Consider the following 9,190-nt stretch of genomic DNA (forward strand, 5'->3'; position numbering starts at 1 on the left):
TTATACGGCGAGTATATAACAAACTCTGTATTTTGAGTGGAAATGTTAGGGGGTCGTCTTATACGCCCAGTCGTCTTATACGCCGGCAAATACGGTAAGCCTGAAAGAACTTTGGTTATTCTCAGCTTTATGGTGCCTATTTTATAGGAAAGTTCAGCCTGACCCATTTAAGAAGTCTTCTGTACTTAATGGCTGTAAGGCAGACAGGCCCAGCAATCAATATCCCCATTTTTCAAATGAGAAAAATGTAAGTACAGGGGTAAGAGCACAGACCTCATGACATGGGGGCTCCAGAGCTCACATGACTGCTTAGCATTCTTTTAAAGGGTAGTCACGAGGCTGTGAAAATCACTCACTTTGAGATGAGAAAAATTGAAATAGTGCAGAGAGCCTTACACTTTTTTAGAAAGGAACCACCTTGAGTTTATTTCCTTTACTTATATCATATTGCTTTTCTCTTTATTGCCTTACCATTACATTTGTGCTAGTAGAGTGAAAAGAATACCAAAGAGGATTCCTATCTCTCTCTCTTTTTAGAGGTAGCATTTTGATCCTTTATTTTTCTTTACAGACTGAGAGAACACATTGCTGATAAGAAAAAATTACCCATATTAATCTTTCCTGAAGGTAAGCGGGGGACTGCCTACCAAGCTATAGTTGATAACAGTAAGTACCAAAAGTATATGAGGAATTGGATTGTTCTAGAATTGGCACTTTCAGTCCAGATCTCTGCTGTCCTATAGGAATATGATGGCCTTTTCTGAGCTAGTAATTCCTTGCTTCTTTTGAGATTTGGTCTTAAAATTTATTTCTGGGTAATGAACTTCAAAAGGTATTGTCCATCACCTTTTCAAGGTCCTTATTTTAAGTTTGTTGAAATTGTCACTATTGTGAAGAAATTGTATCTTGATAGTATTCAATAGTAAAGTAAAAGTTTGTTACTAAACCTGTTTAGAACTGTCGAATTACTACCTAAGCAAGAATTGATTTGTGAAATGGTAATAAAATGTCTGTAATTTTGATATGATTTGAATAATTTAAATTATTTTATTTCAAAATAATCCCTTGAAAAATTTGTTTTAAAAAAATGACTCTTTTAAAAAATATTCACCACCCCATTCTCATTTCCCTGTAGGAACTTGCATCAATAATACATCAGTCATGATGTTTAAAAAAGGAAGCTTTGAAATTGGAGGAACCATACATCCAGTTGCAATTAAGGTAAAAGAGATCCCACCTGTCCCCAATATAAAAAGGACTTTTATTTGGTAACTTTATTTCGATATACTTTCAAATTAAAATTTTGCAAGAATAAGGAGCACTTGTATACTCTTTACTCTGATTCCCCAATTGTTTACATTTTGCCCAGTTTGCTTGATTATTCTCTCTCCATTGAGATATATATATATCTATATCTATCTAGATCTATATATCTCTATATCTATCTATCTATCTATCTATCTATCTATATATATATATAGAGAGAGATATATAGATCTAGATATATAGATATATATAGATATGTACTAGGGGACTATGTGCCAGGCCAATGCCTGAGTATTGATGACACAGTGATTGGCAAAACAGATTCTGTTCCCATTTTCACTCACCTTCCAGTTAAGTAGGGAGGCAGACATTTAAGAGTCATGTAAATCACCCTCTTGTTGCAATGCTCTGGAGCTCTCATCAGAGAAGGATGCTGGGCCAGTTTACTGTTTTGATCATTCAAGCCAAGAAGCTTCTCTTTTTTGGGGGGGTCTCATAGAGATGTTTGGACTGCCACCTTGAGAACATTGACTTAGATAAAAACACCACTTAATTCGTAACTGAGATGTACTTTCTTTTCTTTTTCCAAAGTATAACCCTCAGTTTGGTGATGCATTTTGGAACAGTAGTAAATACAACATGGTGAGCTACCTGCTTCGAATGATGACCAGCTGGGCCATTGTCTGTGACGTATGGTACATGCCTCCCATGACCAGAGAGGTATGCCATAGATAACAGCTGTCTTTATATCTAATGTAATGGTGTTATATCTAATCAGATGAAGGTGAGAAAACCTTTACCTGAAAACCTGGGTGTCTCTCTTCCTCACATCAGCTAGAGCTGGGCTTCCATTCTGCTTTCTCAGCAAATGAGTCAATTTTTAAAAATGTACTTCTCTTCCAATCAGGCCAATTTATATTTGGAGGCTCTTTTCCATAATAGTGTTTACGATTGCTGTTGGTTTATTGAACCCGTAGATACTATGGAATGTTGTATCTTGGCTAAGACTATAGAAAGAGTATAATAATATACTTATTATACACATGTAAAAAAATTAATACAGCAGTACATTTTATTGATAAAACTATATTTGCTATGATTGAGAATAGAACATACGATTTGTGATCAGACAATATGGTGAATATTTAAATTAAAAAATTTATTACAGTAAAAGACACATTGCCATTAATCCCCCTCAAAATACTCCTTCCCATTTCAAACACACTTATCCCATCATTTTTGCCACTTTCTGAAGCAGTTTTGGAAGTCCTCTTTCATGAATGTCTTTAGTTGCGCTGTTGTGGCTACCTTAATGTCCTGAATCATTTTGACTTTGGGGAAGAGCCAGAAGTTGCATGGTGCCCAATCTGGTAAATAAGGTGGATGAGGACACACTGTAATATTTTATTTTACAGAAATTGCCATATACCAGAAGCGACGTGTGACACAGAACATTGTCATGATGGAGGATGGTTTACTGCACACTTTAAAACACACCTTCTCTCAACTGTTGATCACACCTGACTGACTGCACCGAACAAGTTGAAACTTGTCACGCACTGTTACTAAAGTTTGATGCGCCACTTCCCGTTTTGAAGATCCCTGCCTTTCCGTTGCATAGCACTCAGCAACAGCATTCACCATAGTTTTTGATCTGTGTCACACATCACTTCTGGTATGGCAATTTCTGTCAAATAAAAACATTACAGCAGGTCCTCATCCACCTTATTCATGGAATCAGGCACCATGCGACTTCTGGCTCTTCCCCAAAGTCAAAGTGACCATGAAAAGTAAAGGTTTTGAATTGATTCAGGATATTGAGGCAGCCACGACAGAGCAACTAAAGCCACTCATGAAAGAGGACTTCAGAACGGCTTCAGAAAGTGGCGAAAATGATGGGATAAGTGTGTTTGAAGCAAAGGGGAGTATTTTGAGGGTAATTAATGGCAATGTGTCTTTTACTGTAATACATTTTTAAAATTTGAACATTCACTGTAGTTTTTGATCACACCTTTTATTTGAGCTAAAATGTAAATTTTGTATTTTAAAACATATCTAAATGATTATGAGACATTCTAAGGCATTATTTGAAGACTGTATCTCTAAGATGTACTTGTAATTTTTTTCCAGGAAGGAGAAGATGCGGTCCAATTTGCTAATAGGGTTAAGTCCGCTATTGCTAGACAAGGCGGATTGACTGAGCTTCCCTGGTAAGGAATTTTTCAGAAGTACTATCAATTTTTTTTAATTAAAAAAAACTTTTAGTAATGTGACTTATTATGCTAGTTAGCTGGAGGGTTAGCTGACAGTGATAGGGTTTATACAACATAACAATGGCTTAAATAAGATAGATGTTTATCCTTGTCATTTAAACATAGGCAGTCCAGGTTGGCATAATAGCTCATTCTGGGTTGTTCTACCATCCTGGATGTGCTTCTACGTCATGTTCCGAGATGGCTGCTCCAGCTCTACCCAGTATGTTCAGCAAATGGCTAGCAGGGAGGAATTAAAACAAGACGCATCTCTATGTCTTTAAGAGCGTAGATGGAAAGCTGGATGTACCACTGCTACTTCTCTGATGCCTCTTCTTATGGGAACAGTAATGCAATCATGAGGGCCACCATAATCTTATCTTAACCTGATTACTGGCCAAAGGTCTCACCTCCAAATACCATCATATTGGGAGTTAGGGCTTCAATACATGAATTTTGTGGGGGGCAACAAACATTTAGTCTGCATCAAAGCGAGTTAGCTATACCTACATTATAATGGGAGATTAAATTCTGACATACTCAGACATTATAACTAGCAAGCTGGTACAAAACAGTCTATATTTCGAGTCCTATAAATTTAGTAAAGTCCCTACTATCTTTTTTGATATTTTGAAAACATTTTATATGAGAAGTTTATCGGAAGCAATTGTAGCAATGTTCTAGAGCAGGATTTGGCTGAGTGAGGCTGCCAGCCGGGCAACTGGGAATTTCTGAACCTGCAGAGGAACCCAGGACTATTTAGGGCAGCAGTTCTCAACCTTCCTAATGCCATGATCCCTTAATACAGTTCCTCATGTTGTGGTGACCCCCCAACCATAAAAGTATTTTCATTGCTACTCTATAACTGTAATTTTGCTACTGTTATGAATTGTAATGTAAATATCTTTTTGTTTTCCGATGGTCTTAGGCGACCCCTGTGAAAGGGTCGTTCGACCCCCAAAGGGGTTGCGACCCACAGGTTGAGAACCGCTGGTTTAAGGGGTAAGCCTCTGGAAGTAGGGCTACCTGGATTCTTATCCTCTTTTATGCAAGGGTGGGGAATGTCTCTAAAATATTTTATTCATTTGCATATCTTGAATACAAATAATTTCACCCAGGAAAGCCTGTTTCTGGCATCCATTATGCTGATTAATAAGCCACTAATTTCTACAGTGAAAATGCATTTCTAAAATTTATTATGCTAATTAACAAAGCTTGGGAGGTTGATGGGAGATAAAAATAGCTGAAGTCTGATGGTGGCCTTCTGATTAATTGCCTGGCTGACCACCCCTGAGTACGAGTTCTTGATTTAGGGCAACTGACTGACCCTAAGGTCAAGACTAGGGTTAAGATAGGTTAAGGCTAACATTTGTATTACACTAGCTAAGTCGGAATATGTGAAACTAAATTACAAACATCATAACATCATGAAATGACAGGCTGCCCAAAACTTTAGTTTACAAATGCCCTAGTGGTCCATAGTCTTTGTATAACTGGCTTCTTCTTTCTTGTTCATTGTTTTCTATTTCTTATTCCTTTCCTCTTACCTGGTAACCCAGCCCTGCTCCTGCCTTGAAGCCATTATGAAAAGCTTGGAGCTTTGGCTCAGTAGCCTCAGACACTAAGGAAAGGAAGAAAGCCTTGAGTGATGAAAACAGCCAAGAGGAGTCAGCTACAGGACAGACTCCTAATCAGATTGGCTTAAATGGAATCTTTCAGAAATGATCCTCAGAATTTTTCAATTTGTTTTTATCAGACTACATGCATTCTTATAATAAAAGGTTACTTTTAGTTACCTGGCCTCTTTAAAAAGAAAATATACTTATTTCCTTTCCAGATGTATTTGTCATTCACCCACTGAGTCTGAATTAACATGTCTGGATCAGTTTCCTCCTAGATTAAATAAGAACTTAATTGTATCATCTTAAACTGGCTTATAAATATGGCTGCTCCCTGCCTTAAGAACTAAGATCTGCAATTGCAAAGGGGAAATAGGTGCAATTTTGAAGTCTTTAGGGGTGGCAAGTCACAGTTGGGGTGCTGAGAGCAGTGTGAGGTTTACTGGATGCTTGAGAAGGACAATTGCATATAAAAATCACATCAGAATATTTGAGGGCAAATGTTGCTAACTTCATTTTCTTTCCAGTTTTGGCCTGGACTTCAGGAAAGGAAGAATAGCCTTTCTTCAGTCTCTCCTTCCCTACCTTAGTTCTTACTATTCAGAATTCACTTAAATGCTATTAATAGTTAGAGGCTAACTATTTGGATAAAAGGAGCTTTTGTGGACACTTATGGGGAGCTGATGACACTTTATAATCTTGTTTCATGGAAATTTTCTATAACTGACCTTCTGGAAAATTTGTGGTCCACTATTTGTTTTTAAGTTGAGGACTAGCTGGTGGACTGTATCTTAGATTTGACTCTAGAGGCCAGAACATTGCAGTGGGCTCTGACAGGTGTCTGTTTGTAGGTCAAGTTCTGTTTTCATGGCATTGAGTTCACTGGCTAACCTGTGATTTATTCATCATCATCAGAGGGTACTTGGTAAACATTCATGCTTAACTGGGTTAAAATTAAACAGGTATAGTATAAAGTAAGCAAGTTCTCAGTCCATGCTCTCCTGCGAGTTAAAATTGAAAATATTTGATTAGGAGACAGAGGGACCCCTAATAGTCCAGTCTCCTCCCAGCTCTACCAGTTGGTTGTTTCTTTGAGTTCTCCAAAGCAGAGGCACACACAGAGTCCTTATAACTCAGGCAGGTCTCTGTACCACCCTGGAGAGAGTTTAAAGATTCACGAACTCTGAATTAAGGAACACTGCTTACATAGGCACTAGTTGCTGATTGAATGCAACTGATTATTATTTTGTTGTTTGTTTTATTCTGAGTCAGTTTTGGAATACAGAAAGTTATAAGTACTTGAAATATAGTGCTGTGGATGAAAATGCAACTTGTTATACATTGGATTAGATTTGAATAATGATTAATCCATTTATCTTTAAGGAATTTACCCACACATATACAGTGCCTTCACCATTTCTTGTGTGTATATTTTAAATTGTCTGTATGGTTTTCTGGTAAGACATAGGTCAGATTGATGGAAAAAAACCCCAATTATTGTTTTCCTTGGGGAAAAAGATAGGGAGACAATCCTAGTTTTAATATAGAGTCTACATATTGAATATAGCGAGGGTGCCAAAAAAATGTATACACATTTTAGGCCGGCCGAGTGGTGCGTTGGTTAAGAACGGGCTTGGGATGCCAGAGGGCCCTGGTTTGGATCCCACATAGGAGGGCCAGTGACACTGCCCTCTGCAGCTAAGATGCTGAACAACAGCTCAACCTGAAGCTGGGCTGCCGTGGGTCGCCAGCGACAGCATAGGCTGCAGCCCCTGCTGCAGTGGGTTGCCATGGGCTACCATGTGTAGCCGGCAGCCAGCGTGAGCGGCTAGCAGCCGTCGTGAGCGGCCAGCAGCCGCAGTGAGCGGCTGTCCAGAGGCCGGTGACTGATCTGCCTCGCCCAGGAAGAGCGCAATGATGGTGCCAACGTAGGCCAGTGAAGCAACGTCCTCCACAGCTAGACTGAAGAACAAAAGGACAGCAACTTGTCTGTTCCCCTTCCCCCGATTCCCCAATAAAATCTTCAAAAAAAAAATGTATACATATTTTAAGAAAGGAAAAAACTATTAAAATTGTAATATTCAATATATACTGATAACAAAAGATGAATACATGTCACGTTTGACTTCTGCAATTACAAGAGGTGCTCAAAGTGGTCACCATCAGTGTCCAGACACCTCTGATTATGGTGAGCTACTACTTGAGCAATGTTGACCAAAGTGCCCACTTGTATACATTTTTTGGCACCCCCAATAGAAGCTCTAACTTCTAAAAAGAAACAGAGTGGAAATATTATTCTTTATTTTAACCAAGCCTCAAAGCGATGTTTCCTTCTTCAAAGTAACACACACCTCTGGGAAGTGGTAGAACAGAGACTGGCATCTGGGTCATTCTGCTTCCGAATTCCAGTGTTCTTTGCCCCATTGCTGACCAGCTGCTTAAGTGTCATGGCACCATGCAGCATGTATTCATAGGTAGCCCTTTTAAATCATTGCTGGAAGCATCTTTTATTTATTTGCTTTTCTATTCCCAGGGATGGCGGGCTGAAGAGAGCAAAGGTAAAGGACACTTTTAAGGAAGAGCAGCAGAAGAACTACAGCAAGATGATTGTGGGCAATGGATCTCTCAGCTCGGAATCAGACTGATTGTCACCCTGGACATACAACTTGGTTTCCCTTAGAAATGGAGTGTGTGTGTGTGTGTGTGTGTGTGTGTGTGTGTGTAGTTTTTTTTTTGAGGGGGGCTGTTGTTTTGTTTTATTGTTTGTTTTTTATTGTTAATCTTTTCTACAGGATGATGGTTTCTACCTCTTTATGCCAGAGGCAGAACCCATGGATACCCTATTGTTGTTGTGATAGCATTAGCCTCCTGAATTGTAAGGTAGTTGACTGAGTTTAAACAGATTCTGCCTTTTGTAAAAGATTGTCACTGTTGATTGAATGTTGATTGATATATTTGTGTAAGAGAAAATGCTTCTAAACCACTTTGGAACTCTTTGTGTTTGGAACTCGTTGATATGGTAATTCTCAAAAAATACCCCAAACTTTTTTTTTCATGATTAGCTTTCTCATGCCCTTCCCTCCCACTCCCTGCAGTCACTTAAACAGTGGGATTACACCTCTGTTATCATCATGGGTGGTTATGTTCTCCTGCTTTGTTGAAAAGAAAAATGGAGGACAGTATTTAGGAGAAGGGATAACTCTGTGGCCATCTGATCTGAAAGCTGAAAGGAAATGTTAATGTTTTTTACTAGCGTGTTAGGAGAGAAATACCATTTGGTGAGCTTTACCAAAGAAGTGAGTCCAAGTTCCTGTGTGAGTGCATTTATTTATATGTAGGCAAGTTGCGAATAAATACATTTAGCCAGCAACTGGTGATACGGTTTTTAGTTTTCCTTGTTTGTGTGCTAAAGATCTGTACCTAGTGCCTCTCCCATCTACTGTAACCAAACCCATTTCAAATAGGAGGAGCCTTTTACAACAACACAAAAATCACATTGATTATATTTATCGGAAGTATGAATGAGTGAAGTGTATGGCGCTGCCCCTTACCCTCCACTGCTTTGTAGTTTCTTTTAGAACTTTCCCCGTTTCTTAAACAGAAAAATAAGTGGTAAAAATCACCTTTTGGAAACTGAGCCTTAAATTTTTTAAAGGGGAAAATGGGTGTTTCCCGACTCACATAGCATAAACAATGTTTGATAGCAATATAATGCCATCTTAAACTCTGAGAGTGTTATATCTCTTCTGGTAACCATGTATAGAATGTGAAACTGTTTTATGGGAATATAAATAAATTCTATATTTCTAAATGTGTTTTTCATTATTTCCCCTCACCTCTACCTGCCCTCTTTTTGCTTTAAGCGGTTTAAATTCTTATTACAAACACGGATTACTTGGCTTTCGTTTCAATGACATAGTTAGATGTTATTGGACTGGAACATCTGGGAAACGAGGACATGAGTGGCTGGTTTTGGTTTGTTTTCTTGTTTTTTTTAAGCCTACTTACCTGGACTCTGACCCTATGAACTCTGCCTTGAGCAGAGTCACAGAC

At 38.6% G+C, this 9,190-nt stretch overlaps 1 protein-coding gene across 1 annotated transcript in view; it reads left to right on the forward strand.

The window, feature by feature from the left end:
- GPAT3 (glycerol-3-phosphate acyltransferase 3) overlaps positions 1-8,746 on the forward strand; it is a 57,253-nt gene extending 48,507 nt beyond the window's left edge. The window contains exons 9-13 of the mRNA XM_019652189.1: positions 572-627; positions 1,136-1,221; positions 1,858-1,986; positions 3,397-3,476; positions 7,671-8,746. Of these exons, the coding sequence (XP_019507734.1) occupies positions 572-627; positions 1,136-1,221; positions 1,858-1,986; positions 3,397-3,476; positions 7,671-7,782 (463 nt within the window). The 3' untranslated portion in view covers positions 7,783-8,746. The remainder of the gene's footprint in view (positions 1-571; positions 628-1,135; positions 1,222-1,857; positions 1,987-3,396; positions 3,477-7,670) is intronic.
- Positions 8,747-9,190: the final 444 nt, after the last annotated feature.

This window comes from Hipposideros armiger, unplaced genomic scaffold (genome assembly GCF_001890085.2).
Source record: "Hipposideros armiger isolate ML-2016 unplaced genomic scaffold, ASM189008v1 scaffold_175, whole genome shotgun sequence".
Lineage (NCBI taxonomy): Eukaryota > Metazoa > Chordata > Mammalia > Chiroptera > Hipposideridae > Hipposideros > Hipposideros armiger.